Source organism: Tiliqua scincoides, chromosome 2, assembly GCF_035046505.1.
Source record: "Tiliqua scincoides isolate rTilSci1 chromosome 2, rTilSci1.hap2, whole genome shotgun sequence".
NCBI classification, from domain to species: Eukaryota; Metazoa; Chordata; class Lepidosauria; order Squamata; family Scincidae; genus Tiliqua; species Tiliqua scincoides.
The window spans coordinates 144,595,181-144,611,339 of record NC_089822.1 but is presented as its reverse complement, the minus strand read 5'-3'; the positions used below and the strand labels follow the sequence as shown (position 1 = coordinate 144,611,339).

At 44.3% G+C, this 16,159-nt stretch overlaps 1 protein-coding gene across 3 annotated transcripts in view; it reads right to left on the bottom strand.

Moving 5' to 3' along the window:
* AMZ2 (archaelysin family metallopeptidase 2) overlaps positions 1–14,726 on the bottom strand; it is a 38,896-nt gene extending 24,170 nt beyond the window's left edge. For all 3 annotated transcript variants that reach the window (XM_066613769.1, XM_066613770.1, XM_066613768.1), the window contains exons 1-5: positions 14,623–14,726; positions 11,875–12,157; positions 8,137–8,310; positions 6,299–6,427; positions 1,847–2,010 (exon numbers count right to left, since the gene is read on the bottom strand). In XM_066613769.1, the coding sequence (XP_066469866.1) occupies positions 1,847–2,010; positions 6,299–6,427; positions 8,137–8,310; positions 11,875–12,157 (750 nt within the window). In that variant the 5' untranslated portion in view covers positions 14,623–14,726. The remainder of the gene's footprint in view (positions 1–1,846; positions 2,011–6,298; positions 6,428–8,136; positions 8,311–11,874; positions 12,158–14,622) is intronic.
* Positions 14,727–16,159: the final 1,433 nt, after the last annotated feature.

The following is a 16,159-nucleotide window of genomic DNA, read 5'->3' as shown; positions in this document are numbered from 1 at the left end:
CATCCAACTGCACATGCCCCATTGGCACAGCTATGTCATTGCAGGAAAGTTGGTTTAGGATTGGGGCCTACGCTTTCTATATTAAAATGCTGTAGCCTTTTTTGCATACTCTTATTGTAGAAAAATGCATACTCTTTTGTAGAAAAATGGTTTCAACAGAAATAATGATCACCAGTTATTTTTTTCCATCTCTTTCGTATTCAACTTAATATAAAAATGGCCTGTTTTCAGTTTAGTCCACTTTGGCAAAAGTGAATATTAACAGGTTTTTAGACTGCAGCATAGAAATAAAAGGGACTTTCATTCCCACTCTAATCGCAGTAAGTGAAAGTGCATACATCTGATTCCCCACAAGGATTTAACTAACAAGATGTAAATTGCCTAGTGCAACAATGCTGGAGCAATGTAAGCCATTTTGGACATTAGAGAGAAGACCTAGTTTCTTTAAAAAAGTTGAATTATGATACTTCAGAAATTAATCAGATTGAATAATTATATTTCAAAATAGCAAATTTTGCACTGGGCTACCCTCACATATTGGTGGAACAATCCTAAAAATAAATTTTTTAATTCAAATTGTACTTTAAAATAAATGAGCATAATGTAGAACATTCTTTTATGAATTGGAAAGGTTTGTGATATATACGTTTTTCTTCGACTGAGAAAATAATAAAGACTTCTATAACAAATCTGTTGAACAAAAATTCATTACTGTTATCATGAACAAAAATTCTTTAACAATAAAACTTTCATGAACTTGGGTATTCAGTGCACAAAATTCCCTATAGGAAAGAAGTGCTTAAACAGAACTTCAGCCTCAACCACACTGCAGTTAAGACAAAGTATTTGGATTTGAGCTGATTTAGCCCCACTGAGGATACTAAGTACTCAACTAAGTACTCAACCAGTACTAAGGATAAAACATATTGTATTAACAACATTTGACCTGAATACACCAACTGTTTCTATAAACAGCAGCTGCAAAAAGAGGTGCAACTGCAATCAGAATGGGGTGAGGGGACTTTAACCCTTTTAACCCACCATGGTCTAGGTGCAGTTGCGCCCCCCCCCCATTCTCCACAGGGGGGAGCAATCTGAACTGTGATCATGGCAGGGTAAAGGTTTTTTCAAAAAAACATAAAACCCTGACACCTTTTGGTCCAGAATCCCAGCAGATGCTTTTGAGAGAAGAAAAACTGACAGCACAATCCTATGGATGTCTCCTAAGAAATAAACCCCACTGAGTTGAATGGAACTTCTTCCCAGGTAAGCATATATTTATAGGCTTGTAGCCTGGATATATTAACATGACATGTAGTTTGGCACTAAAACAACTTAAAATTAAGGACACTGGTTTAACTGAAAGAAGAATCTGACGACCCATTCAACAGATTTTATGTAACCAAAGGCAAACATTTTAGAATGGATCAAGCCTGAGTTATACTTATCATGAGTCTCTTTACCTCCACACATTCAATTAGCATGCACCTGTCAACACCAGGCTGCAGGACAATGATATTTAGGACATAATCCTAACCAACTTTTCAGCACTGGCATGGCTGTGCCATTGGAGCATGTGCTGCAGCCTGCAGTTGGGGAGCAGTCATGGAGGCCTCCTCAAGGTAAGGCAATGCTTGTTCCCTTACCTTGAAGCTGCATTGCCCTTACCTCGGTGCTGGAAAATGAGTTAGTACTGCGCCCTTAATGTTCTAATTACAACTGCTGTGAATGCATTTATTTTAATAGATCTAAATTTGATATAAACAGGTGTGAAGAAGGTGGGCTCTAAGGCACACATTTGATTCACATATAAAAACATAACAAAAATAATTCAAAACGCACTCACTTTGCAGGATCTCAGAAGCAGTAGGCTTGTAATTTCAGGGGTGTAGTAACCATCAAAAACAGAATAGTCAGCTGGAGGAAGCTTCTTTGTTGTCTTCAACTTGCCTTTGTAGTTTGCACTGTAAAAGTCACTGTCATACCTGGCAAAGCTGAAGATCCCCACACCTGAACATATCAAAAGGAAATAATTTTACAAACAGCAGGCAGTTTTGACAGAGCAAGAGTAAAACAACTCAGTGTCATGTTGGACCAGTGACAAAAAAGTTCTTTTAAATTAGAAAGTCAGAAACAAGAACAGCCCCTACCCTCTCCTCATTGATGAGGAGGTAACAGAGGGAGCTTGCCCTTAGGCCCTTGCTGAGACTGATCCAGTTGCAGACTTCAAACAAGAATGATGGTTTCAGCTCTTCTGTTGTTTAAACTCTAGTTTTATGCCACTGTAATTACTTCTGGAGTTTCATTGTACTCATAATTTTATTCTTTTCAGGTGCCTTGAAAGTAATTAAGGTCCCTTGAAAACAATTCTGATTGGGAAAGGCATACATTTTAATTTAACTTAAAGTGTTCCCCAGACGCAGCTGTGGTCTCAAAATAGTCAATACCAAACTACTTCAGATTTGCCATGGGAACTGAAAATATGTGCTGAAGTTTGCATGAGACCTTATAGTTGAGTAGAGCCATAAGAGAATGTGGGGCATCACTAGGGCCATATGGAAGGAGCGCTGAAGTTTAACAAAAAATAAGACAAGGCTGAGAAAGTGGTGGCAGAGGAAGGCCCCATCACTGGTGAACCACTATGGGTCCTGGAGTCACCTTCACATTTAAATGCTCAACCCTTGATAATGCACCACAAAAGCAGACAGAATCATTTGCCCAAATGTTTGGAGCTTCAGGTCATCGATTAGGAAAGAGGTTCCCAAACTCTCCAGGAGAGCTTTCAGATCGAAACCAGAAATGGATCACAATCATGATCAGCAGCAGTTCTGAGGCAAGGGGAAGCCTGCAGAGGTGTCTGCAGACTCCCTGCAGCCTCCAGAGGGCCAGTGCAATCTGTAGTTCATTAAAAAAAACAACACTTTTTCACTGTGCAAGAGCAGAAGCGCAATTGTCGCGAGGTCACCATACCCCTTAAGAGGGTAGCGACCTTTTCTCTCTGGCTGGAGCATTCCCTCACCCCAGTTTGAGAACCTCTGGGTTAGGGGTTAGAGCAACGTCTGAATTGACTAAATACTGTATATCTCATGGTCTGCATGCAAATGTTTCATTTTAAAAATACTTTACATATACCACTATGGACCTCTTGTGGCCAATGACTGTACTGCAAGCCTCATAATAAGCATCTGAAGAACACTATACGTCTGCCCTGTTCCTTGTGCCTCTAGTCTAGACAACTGCAAATGAATAGGCAGAACCATTTTCCTAGACAGGACCATGTTCCCTGAGCCCAGCGGCAGAGGCCATCAAATCTATCCATTCTGGCTTGGGAAAGAAAAGCATAGCACGTCTCCACAGGCAGAAGCACAACCGTATAGCTGAGCACACATCCGCTAGGCACAGGCACGGCCATGTTGCACCTTTGCAGAAATATCCAGCAACCTGCATGAGCTGCTACATTGTAGGTTCATGGCAGCACAGGTTATAAAAGTCACTGTACAGCAGAGATCGGAGCCCCTGCCTGGCTACACTGCCTGCAAATGTTTGAAACCTGAAGAGGCTGCTTCTACCATGCAGTAGCTGAGAACATGGGGGATGACCCACACAGTCAGAGCCACTGGCTCTAACAAATAAGAGTGTGACAATATTAACTCAAGGTGCTATTAAAGCCCACTACAGGCAGTTTTGCAAGTTCAGCTCTAATTGCCAACTGAGGTCCCATCAGGAGTCTTGTTGTATAAATGGCATTTCAGTAACTATGCTAAAATGATGAAATTTCCTCCTGAAGGAAAAAGTTAGAAGAGTAGCTTCTTTGGAGTCTTTTCAAAGATGCCATAGAACTTTCTTCTTTCGCTAGCTCTTGAGGAAAACTGAAAACATTTTGAGGCTGATTTGCTCATTTTTTATGCCATTATGGTCTTGGGCCGCAATCCTAACCAACTTTCCAGCACTGACATAAAGGCAATGCAACTCCAAGGTAAGGAAACAAACAATGCCTTATCCTAAGGAGGCCTCCATGACTGCCCCACAACTGCAGGATGCAGCACATGCCCCACTGGCACAGCTATGCCAGTGCTGGAAATTTGGTTAGAAAGTTGGCAAAGAGGCTTGCACTGTATCCAGTGCAGGATAGGGGCCCAAGGCAGCTCAGCCAGCGGTAAAGGGAAACTTTTCCCCTTACCTCCAGTTAAGGCACCTTTTCCCCTATGGGTCTCCTTGGACTTGCGCCACCTCCTGAGGTGGTGCAAGTCCAAGGACAGTGGAGCGGCTTGAAGCCATTCCAAGCTCTCCAGGGGTTGGGATCCAGCATAAGCGCTGGATCTCAGCCCCACCTCCCACTTCCTGCTCCCTGCCCGCCCGCCCGCCTGCCCCTGGGGCTGCCCACTGCCCACCCTCCCCCCACCCAGAACACCTCCCTCCCACCTCTCCCTGCCCACCCTAGGGGCTTATGTTGGCCCAGTCAGGCCGACACAAGCCTCAGCAAGGAAGTCAGCATGGAGGCTTGTGTCAGCCTCCGCAGGCCGGTGTTCCTCTGACTGCCAGCCTGGCTTCTTCTCAAGGAGGCGCAAGGGACTTGAGCTGGTCCATGGGCGCCTCTGGATTGTGCCCTAAGGGTTTTACTTGCTGTAAAAATTTGCTGTACTCTTGATGTAAAACGCTTTGGACCTCTGGAAAAGCTGTACAGAAATATTTTAACTGAGAGGTGACAGTAAATAGGACTCCCATTTGCCACAAAGATGCAAGTTTGTCATAGCACTCAAATAATTGGATTTGTTGGTTCCAGGGTTAAAGAATATGGCCACTGCTGCCATCCAGGAAAGCTGCAACAGTATATGCAACCCTTCAAAGCATTTTAACAGGAGCTCATTACAAAGAGCAAGGCCTGGCACACTCTCCGACTAGAGCTTTAGCCTTTATCTTGCACAACGCCAATAAGAATGGAGACCTATGATTAAACCAAAACTGGAGGGGGCTTCACTATTTGTAATAAACACACAAGGAGACAAAGGCAGAAAAACAAGGCACATTCCTAGAAATGCAGAGTGCTTTCTTTCTTAGCAAACCTGTCCTCTGCATCTTGCTGCTGTGCAGCTTCCACAGACTGGAACTTTGTACCCCAGAGAAAAGCTTTTCACAGCTGGGAAAGACTGAATAATATTAGTCAGTTCAACAACACAGTACAGTACAGTCAGTGCAGTAATGCACAGCTGTGTAGAGAGAGTCTATATCAATAGGAATCACAGTGCATTTTTGCTCATACAGTGAGAATGGGAATGCAAGTGACAAATGATGCAATGTAGACATATTTGTAGTGTTTTGACTACCCTTTTAAGGTGTGAGTCTTTCCCTACACCCCATGCTTCAGCCATGCTAGCTGTCTTTTCTTTTAAGTGTCACTTGTATATGAATCATCCTCCAAAAAACATCTACTGATAAAAGTGTGTACAGGTTGAGCCTCATTATTTGCATGGGTTCTGTTCCAAGCACTCTCATAGATGGCAAAAAATGCACTATAGCAAATCAATTTAAAAAACAAAGTTTCTTTGCTCCTTTGATTTAAGGCCTTGCTGACCTTTGTGATGTAAGATAAGAGTCATTAACAAGACAATCCATCAATCAGTCCTCCTCCAAGAGCTTACAAAGAGCTGAGAACTTACACTTAGCCCCTCCCTTCACCAATGCAAAGGGATCACTTTTCTTTCAAGTGCTCAGGGGAAAGGGAGGGGTCCACTGGGGATTGAAGGATTGATGGATTGTCAGCCAGCTGCCCTCTCTCTCTCTCATTAAGGAGGCTATTGTTAAAAGACTGTTCAGTTTTTTAAACTGATTTTAAAGGGGTGCATTTTTCCCCTTCTCCAGGGATCAGCACATTCCTTCTCATTTGCAGGGGCCATTTGTGTTGAGTCAAATCCGTGAATAAAAAATCCGTGTATAAATAGGCTGGACCTGTATATCTGAAACAAAAGGGAGGGAGTTCAACAAACCTTGTAATTTAAGGTCCTTAACGTGAAGACTACAAATCTGCTCTGTGGAGGGGGGGCTGTAATGTCACATACAGCAGGCAATCAGAACTATTCATAGCTTGCAGAATCCGTTTTCTCTGAGCTTGAACCTGGAAGAAAAAACTGTTTGTGTGCACAGAGATCTCAGCAATGCACTGCCAGAATGGCTCCACTGTTCAAGTACTGTACTGTTTTGTCTGTGTGCATGATGTTTTCAGCCAAGAATAAAAGAAGTTTCTCAGAAGCCAAAGTGGCCAGTCACATCACTTCGCTGATATGTGCAGAAATGTAAGTACCTTCTGTCAAGGAGGCTTGTCCAAAGACAAAATTCCAGGATTCTTTGGGATAAAGATCTATCATAGTTACTCCCACAACACAGAAGGCATCCTTTGCCTTCTTTTTCTTTAGGTAATTCAAGAGGTGCCCTGTATAAACAACACACAGAAAGAGCAAGAGACCATCTAAGAATTCAGAGATTGCATAACCTAGAAATCTAGTTGCAGTATAATACTATCTTTGAGATTTGAGTCTTTGACCCCAGTACTGAAGATACTGTCATTTCTCAATACGCATAACTACATAGGCAGACAGAAAGAAGGATCACGAATGACCCTTGATGCATTTCAGTTCTCTTCATATCAACATGAAGCTTAAACTATAGCAAGTGACGCTCCACAGAAATTCATGGAGAGTTTGAGAGATTTTCATTCTTTTCTGCACCACCTCCAGTCCCCACCCCCATCATTTCTTTAAAAGTCTCCATTTGATGAGGCTTGCCTTGGCTTAATGCAGAGATTCCTACTGGGGCATCACAATGCCCCCGCCAGGAAAGCCCTGTTCTTGCCCCCTTAAGGGGAAGGGCGATGGCGAAGGCAGCAACACAATCTCCATGACAGTGCTGCCAGGAATAAAAAGGTTTCTAAAAAACTTACTATTAGCAGCGCTGACCTTCCAGGGCGTGTGGGAAGCCCATGGATGATTGCAAACTGCAAGTAGGTCAATATAGATTTTTTTGGCTGTTCTGAGGCTTGGGGAGCTGTGCAGAGAGGTCTGTGGGCTCCCCACACCCTCTGGAGGGCTGGCACTGCCAAGCGTAAAGTTTTAAAAAATAACCTTTTGTCCCCAGTAGAGGTGCAATCGTGGCAATTGCACCACTTCCTTTGTCCCTCTCCCGCAAGCACTTACAGTGGCCCAAACTCTCCCAGAGAGTTTGGGAACTACTGGCTTAATGGAAACTGATGCAGTGGAGCCCCAGTGATGGCTTTCAGTCCAAGCCAGGCTCAGCCTTGTTACTATCACAGCAGTAGCACCTGGACTACAGCCTACATGTTGGGTTCAGTACCAGATGGCAAGGGAGGTATTTTACCCTTAACCCCCTGATCATTTTCCCAAGCTAAATTGCCCGCACCCCCCCCCCACACACAAGCTGGATTTTGCCCTGTAGAGGAAAATACATAGGTGCACTATACAGAAACACTAGCCTAATTTTCCAACACTGACACAACTGAGCTGCCAGCTGCACTTCTTGCCTATATTGTTAAGAGTCATACAACAAGAAAGCAAAGTCACCAATCTCAAAGACTCAGGATCTTGAAGCTGACACAGAAACCATCTGAAAACTAATAAATTTGCCTTCTGATGAATAACATAGGCCTACAAAACTGAGGGTTAGAAAGGTTTTTCCCAAACTTTATGGTGGTTTGATATGAATTTAGGGTGCCGATTCAAAAAATGGCATCCATTTTGCCCTATCACATCTAGTTGTGGAGATATAGTATAGCCTCATTAGTGAATGGTTCAAGCAGCTTCCTCATGAGGAAGCCATGGGGTAGGCTTCCTCATGAGGAAGCTGCTTGAACCATTCACTAAAGAGGCTATGCCATGTCTCGGATGCCATTTTTGGAATCAGCACCCCAAATATACCCAGGAATTGGTGTAACGTTTAAGGAAGCAAAATGTGTGTTGGCCTGTGTAATTGGTCATTAAGGATTCACAATCTTCATCCTTTGCCAACAAGAATACCATCCTATTGCTTGAAAAAAGCAGAGATTTATACACCAGTCCTCAGAACCAGCAAAATTCATTCAAACTGTGAGAAATTGTTTTGCCGGTTCCATTCGTTCGTTCACCATACCTGCTTGAATCTGCAGATTGTGTGTGTATTCGTTGACTCGAAAAGCACAACCTGTGTGTGAAACAGGCACTGGCCCCAGAATCCTTACAGTCAGGCCATAGTAAAAGGCTTCACAATAATCCTTCAGCCAGTTCATGTAGACATCTGTGCTTACTCTGGAATCTCCAAAGGCTCCTAGAAAAAAACCAGTTCAGAAAAGCAGATTATAGCTTCACCAATACTTGTTTTTTCTCTCTCTCTCAAACTGTATTTTAAAAATCATTTGTAACACTTCTTTAAAATATAAAATGTACTTTACAATCTTTATTTGTCTTCATAAAAGCCCTTTGAGGTAGGTATTTTCTCATTTTCAAGGGGAACCAAGACCAGGAGAGAACAACTTGCTAAAGACTATGAAATGAGTAACAGGGCTACACACTGAAACTGAACCCCACAGTCACAATCCAGAGAAATCTGCATTCCTATGCACACTTTCTCAAAAGTCAGTGGGACAATGGCACTGACTTTTGAGTAAGCTTCCATATAACTAGGCTGCAAGTATAATTTATATTGATGAGACTTAGAGGAGTTTATCTGGTCCAACAAGAAGCTGACGGAACATACCAAGATCCAGGTCTACAGAGCTTGCGTCCTGAGTACACTTCTGTACTGCAGTGAGTCATGGACTCTCCGCTCACAACAGGAGAGGAAACTGAACACTTTCCACATGCGCTGCCTCCGACGCATTCTCGGCATCACCTGGCAGGACAAAGTTCCAAACAACACAGTCCTGGAACGTGCTGGAATCCCTAGCATGTATGCACTGCTGAAACAGAGACGCCTGCGTTGGCTCGGTCATGTTGTGAGAATGGATGATGGCCGGATCCCAAAGGATCTCCTCTATGGAGAACTCGTGCAAGGAAAGCGCCCTACAGGTAGACCACAGCTGCGATAGGACATCTGCAAGAGGGATCTGAAGGCCTTAGGAGTGGACCTCAACAAGTGGGAAACCCTGGCCTCTGAGCGGCCCGCTTGGAGGCAGGCTGTGCAGCACGGCCTTTCCCAGTTTGAAGAGACACTTGGCCAACAGTCTGAGGCTAAGAGGCAAAGAAGGAAGGCCCATAGCCAGGGAGACAGACCAGGGACAGACTGCACTTGCTCCCAGTGTGGAAGGGATTGTCACTCCCGAATCAGCCTTTTCAGCCACACTAGACGCTGTTCCAGAACCACCTTTCAGAGCGCGATACCATAGTCTTTTGAGACTGAAGGTTGCCAGCTAACTATTACACCATAATATATATTTTTGAGCACCTGCCGGGGGCTTTTTCTGTCTTTTTAATGTTTTTTTTCTCCTGTTCTGTCCAACTGCCTGCGCTGTCTCATATATACGTAATTGGGTCTTCCTGGCCCTTACTGCTGGGAGCTCATAACCAGGAACTAGCCAGGAATTAGGCCTTGGGAGGACGCTGTGCAGAGTAAGCCTGTGCTTTTATGCTGAACCCTATAGTACTGGTGGATATGGCTTGGAGTCCTGGGTCTCAAGCATGGGAAACACGAAGGGTTAAGCTGTCTCTTACTGGAGCAGGAGATCCCCGCTCTAGTCCCACTGCCTCTCCTTTTTCCACCCCAAAATTACTGATGCTTCAATGGAAATGTTATCTCATCACCTCTTTTGCACCATTATGGTGTCAGAGGGGGTGGAACCAACAACTGAGCAAGCACAGGATTGGACTAAGCTGCTCTTGCCCTTATTGTATCTTCAACTCCACCTATGCTTCCACCCTTACATTGGCAATGTCCCACTGACTTGGCAGTTCTCTAGCCACAGCACAAATTCACTATGTTGGTGTAATGTTTTCTCCTGCCAGTGCAAGGGAATTTAGCAGTGATTCATTCTAGTCTCATTCAGCAGCGTCACCTCAAAATAAGCTAATGCTGCAAGTCTCTCTTCATAAGAAGATTTTTTAAACATCCTGCTGGGTTAGGCCAAAGGCCCATCTAGCCCAACATCCTGTTTCTGACAGCAGCTCACCAGCTGCCTCTTCATTAGTCACTGTTGTCAGCACTGATCCAGCATGATAAAACAACAGCAGATAGCACTACTGCTCCAAAGATGAAAATGTCAATTGAAATTTATTTATTTACATAATTTAAACCCCGCCTTTCTCCCCAAAGGGGCGCAAAATTAAACTTGTTCTGGCCATTTTAGTTTAGACAAGGCTAATAAATTGGGGCAAATGCATTTATGTTGCTACAGATGCTACAAGCATTTTTGCACTTCCTTCTTTGTCATCAGGGAGGTTCTCCAATTCAAGAACATGAACAGCATATGAATGTTTGTAGGCTCAGATGTCATGGATTTGGTTCATGAATAGTCAAGGGTTTAACCAAAAACAAATCCCTGGAGCTCTTAACTACTGTTATATCTTGCTCTAGCTATTAGGGTCACAAACACATTTCTTACCGGAGACATAACAAAGCTTTCCTTAAAATGAAATTTACTTTACAATCTTTATTTGTCTTCATAGCAGCCCTTTGAGGTATTATTCCCATTTTCATGGGGAACAGTTGGGTATGAAAACCTTAGTGCTTATGTTAAAGCTCTCCTTTTAAAAAAAATTGCTTTTGCATAATTGATCTTTTTCAAACCATGTCTTAAGGAAGGGCTTCTCAATCTAGGGCGTTGTGATGCCCCAGCCTGAGGGCCCTGGTCTCTGCCCCCTTAAGAGGCAGGGGCAGGGGGGAGGCAGCGAAGCGATTCTCAGGATCGCATCGCTAAGGGGGCTGCAAGGACTGGCATTTACTAACCAGTCCCTGCAGAAGCCTCGTGGGGATGCAGGTAGGCCTGTGTGACCCTCTGAAGGACTCCCCAATCTTCAAAAAGTGAAATCGGAGCAAACGTGCTTCATTTCCAGTTTTGCAGAGATGGGGCGCGATCACTCCGCTTCCACTTTCTAAGCTTCAGGGAGCCCTATGGACAGTCGCACAGGGCTTCCCGCACCTCCGGAAGGCTGCTGCAGGGACAGGTAAGTAAATGCCAGTACCTGAAGTTCCTTAGTGACACGATCCTGGGGATCGTGTCATGGCCTTCCACCCCCTCCCCCCCCGCCATCTTCCCCACTCCCATGCAGGCACTTAATGTGATTCTCAAACTCCCTGAGAGTTTGAGAACCACAGTCTTAAGGAATAGGGTTCCTCAGAAGCTTATCAGAGATTTTTCAAAAAGAACATCCTTTTCTACTAAGCAAACCGGTGGTTTTCAAACTTACTGTCTTCAGAGAACTCTTTCCCTAAGGACTGGCTTGTCAAAGAACCTACAAACATGTGTCACAGAGCATTTGTACACTGTGGGAGATCTAAGACATATTCTAATCTTCTTCTGCAATGTAGGAAAGCACAAGGTGAGTTCTAGACCTAGGTAATAAGTGAGGTCCCATGGAAACTGAGTGTGTACTCTATCAATGATATAATTGATCTTAGATCTCCTACAACATAAAGATGCACTGTGGCAAATATGTAAGAGTTCCTTGGCAGACAAGTCCATGTGGAAAGTCCATGTGGTACAACTTTTGCCATTGGGCAAAAAGGCGGGGTATAAATTAATAAAATAATAATAATAATAATTTAAAACCAACAGCTTGCTTAGTTCCTATTTTAATGGAAGAGGCTAGTTGGACTTGGTTAATCATTCTCAAGGACTTGGTTTTCATCCACCATCAGTTACAGGGTTTTGTTTCTTATTGAGCAATAAAAGATTACCAATGGGTTGGACGCAAATGAGGCTCTTCTTGGAAGATGGTCTGTTCCTGCAAGGATCATGATAAAACTGAGCAAAATCCTGGGTGGGTTCTGGGTGTGAAGAGATCCAGTCTGAGTCCGAATGCAGTGTGATGGGCTTAAAGAGAACGCTGTTGGGCTGAAATGCTTCATTTAGCAAAAGCTTCTCTTTAGACTCAAACTCCTCATAAAGCTTTGCCAGCTGCGGGTCCCTGGAGACCAGGGCTACTTTCAGCACCTCTGCAGAATGCTGAATTATCTTCATCTAACAAAAAGAAGGAAAGATCAAATTTGGTTTTGAAATGTGGAACTCATTTGCACAGTTTTATTTTAAACAGTTCCCCTTATTTCATTACACCACCCATTACCCCTCACACACACTGGTTATTCCTGTTACGAGCAGATTAGTAAGTAACAGTAACCAGCCATAGTTTGCATTTTGCTGCTTACTCAGCAGCCGTCATGTCCTACACATGTAGAATTTAGCTTCCTCTTTCCCATCCTATTTTCATACCTAACTGTTGTTTCACAAGCAGCTTCTGCTTTTGGACAAGATCATTATGAAAAAGGCAGCTTGCTGGCAGCTCACTCATCAGTTTAGCTCCATGCATTTCTTAGTAACAACAATATTATGTCACTGGAGTGCTTTGTCCCAGTTTTTCAAAAACTGGTCACTAGTCTGGCAGCTCATGCCACTAAGATTCTGACTGTTCTTGCAATCTGACAACTCCTCTGAATCCACTTCTAAAAACTGTCCTCATTTATCAGAAAATTGCTTATTGATTACTGCCACACCTTCACGTGATCCACTCTCAATATTTGAGACTCATTCAAAAGCACACAAAAGTACTGTAAAATAATTCTCCATTCAAAAGTGAAAAAATTCCCTGTCAGTCACAGTTGATCTAGAATAGTTGGCAGGAGTCGGAGCTGCAAATTTTGACCCATCCCAGTTTAACTCTCTGCTATGAACTCATTAGGCAAGCCACTCTCTTTTAGCCTTATCTTCCCAGCTGCAAAATGAGGATAATAATACCTGCCAGGACAACAGCAAATGAGTACAGTACAAGAGAAGCACTTCACAGAAAGCACTATGTAAATGCAAAGTATTATTTTCAGCTGGGTTCACACACCCTTTGACTTTTTTAAATTGTTACACTGGGAAGCTGTTGCCAAGGAGATTTTTTAATTGCTGTTACTGTTAAGATTATGTCTTGCCCCTCCAGTTTCTACACTCATCTCAAAAAGTATGAGGGGACCTGATACAACCACCTCATTAAAGCAAAGCAGGACTAAAGGACCCAACCCCGTACTTACCAGTTGTTCTCACTGCACCTTTTCTGCTGGTGCCGAATGCTACAAAGCAGTCAGGGCCACTTGTAAAAGGCACTCCAGCAGCATGCTGCTGAGGCTGTTACTATTATTTCCAGGTTTCTTAAGACTGAATGAGCTATTTGATCAGATTAAGCTGCCCATTACTGTTGTACACGTTCCCAAAGCACAGCATGCAAGAGTACTGTATATTCTATTCTCTGTACTTAGGTGGTGGCTTATGAGACCAGCTGTTCATAATGTATGTATACCTGCCCCATCTGACATATAATGCTGGCTGTTTCTTCCTGCACTGTCCTAAGTTCATCCATTTCTGCATTGTACACCATTGTAAGTTAGGAATATAGAGGAATAATTAAATAGCCAACACAGGATTACTGAGTTCTGAAAGAGGTTAAACAAATGAATGGAAGATATAAATATTAATAGTTCTTTCTAAAGTGGTCAGATAGGTATATTAATTTGCAGACGGCATGGATTTCAAATCTTGAGTCTCCGGCAGGCAACTAGCTTTTATTTATTTATTTATTCATTTATTTTTTAGAGACAACTGACCAAACAGTCAAGTTGGGTCCCCATTTCCACTGATTCTCCCTTTCAATTCTAACTCTTCTGTACTGCATCCTATTCCACTATTACTAGGGCCTCCAATAATAGCTGCTGGAAATGGGACAGATGCAAAGAATGGGACAGATGCAAAGAATTGCAGAGACAAGAGGGAGACTGAGAAAACATTTGCAAGAGTTAGATTTGCACTCAGGCTTGACTACTGTTGTACTCAACTGACAGCTCAATCCTATGCCTGTCTACTCAGAAGTAAGTCCCATTTTAGTCAATGGGGCTTACTCCCAGGAAAATGTGGATAGGACTGTAGTCTGAGGCAGCGATCCTACTGACACACCAGTCACCTCTACTAACTCTGAGAGCCTTAGGCTACAATCCTATGCAGCTTTCCTGGGAGTAAGCCCCACTGACTACAATGGGGCTGACTTCTGAGTAGACCTGCATAGGACTGGGCCCTAAGGCTCTCTGAGTTCGTGGAGGTGACTGGTGTGTCAGTAGGATCGCTGCCTCAGGCGACAGTCCTATCCACACTTTCCTGGGAGCAAGCCCCATTGAACACTATGGGCTTTACATCTGAGTATACACGCACAGGATCGGGCCCCGAGTCCTGGTGTGCTACAAGGCAGGCTCGCAACCTTGTCTGGGGTCCCTGCTGTCGTTAAGAGCCCAGGGCCAGGATGCCGCCTCCATGTTGTCCTCCGGCAGACACGTCAGCGCGGCCTCCCGGCCTTCCTGAGCTTGTCCCTCCCCATCCAAGGCCGCAGCTTACCACAGCGCGCCCCCCCCCCGCGGGACCCCATCTGAGACTCAACTCCAGCCAGCCCAACGGCCTACCTCCGCGGCCACGCCCCTTTCGAAGCAGCGGCCACCACCTGCCCCGCCGGGGCGCGCGCGCACCCGCGCCTCCTCCGCCCCTCTCCTGCTGAGGCTTCCCTCGCGCCTGTGTGCAGCCGGCGAGACTTGCCTCTCGCGGCCTGATGGGGGGAGGGGCTGGCCCGGGGTGGGCCCGTGCAGGCCTTTCTGCGCTGTTCGCCGCTGTCAGGTTCGCACTCCGACCCTCGCGGCGGCAAGGAGCGCGAGGCTGCAAGCCTGTCCCCACTTACCCGGGAGGAAGCCCCATTGACGCTAATGGGACTGACTTCTGAGTAGACATGCATAGGACTGGGCTCTGAGGCTACAATGCTCTCCACACTTTCCTGGGAGGAAGCCCCATTGACTCTAATGGGACTGACTTCTGAGTAGACATGCATAGGATGGGGCTGTTAGAAAGCCCATTAGTGCCTCCCAGGCGCTGAGCAAGCAGGACATGACTGGAGACCTCTGCTTACCTTGAAGCCCTTATAAAGTGTACCATGTTTTGTTTCGGAGTGTGTGCAAAGTGTATTTTTTCTCATCGCTGGTTAATTTGAGGGAGATCTGTTCTTAGAGTTTCCACCTGAGTCTGGGGCCATGGCCTGAAAGTTAAAAAACAGAATGGGACAAGCGTTACTCTGGGCATGCACAAAGTGCCTTTGAGCTAGTGGCTTCAGAAATTGGCATGCTTTTCTGCAGAAAATGAATCATTGCTGCAGGGGAAGTGCCCTACCAGGTCCTTAAGGAGACTTGCCTTCTGCAAACAGGAAGGGAAGTTGGGTGGAATTAACAAGGGACAATTCTAGAAGAGCTATGGCATTTGTTCTAAGCTTTTCCTATGCACAGAAAGCTCTTCTGTGTAGAAAACTTGATTGATTGATATTCTGCTTTTCCCATGTCATAGCAAATGCCCAAGGCAGCTGACAGAGCTCCTTGTGCATTATAACAATAAGGGAGGGGGGAAAACGCATCATACCAAGCCATTAAAACATTAATTTCAACAGTTAAACACCAAAATATTTTTAAAGCATTAAAACACAAATATCTATCACAGATCTGTGCAGGGTATTGCATATAGTGATTGCACACCTCTTTTGGACTGTATGTATACATGCTGGGAAGCTATATATGATCAGGATGTATGTACACAATATGTACACCCCTCTGTGAAACACTTGTCATGTCAGACCATTGCAAGGTGTAAAAAGGTTCATAACTGCTCTTCAGTAAATAAGTGACAGAACTTAACACAAGTAAAAACTTCCATATTTCACAACTGAAGCAAATTTCTCATTATGGAAGCATGTTATCTAATGGGAATTAGCTTCTTAATGGAAGGCCCAGAGATTGGCCTCAGGATGTATGATATTTTTACAGTGCACAGCTAAGCAAGCTTCTGTGTAGTCATTCAGTATCTGAATGACCTGGGAACCCAAACAAATTGATCTGAGCTTCAGAACAGAATGTAAATGCAGATCACTGCATCTGACCAGTCCATACTGTGCTTGTTGAATATACA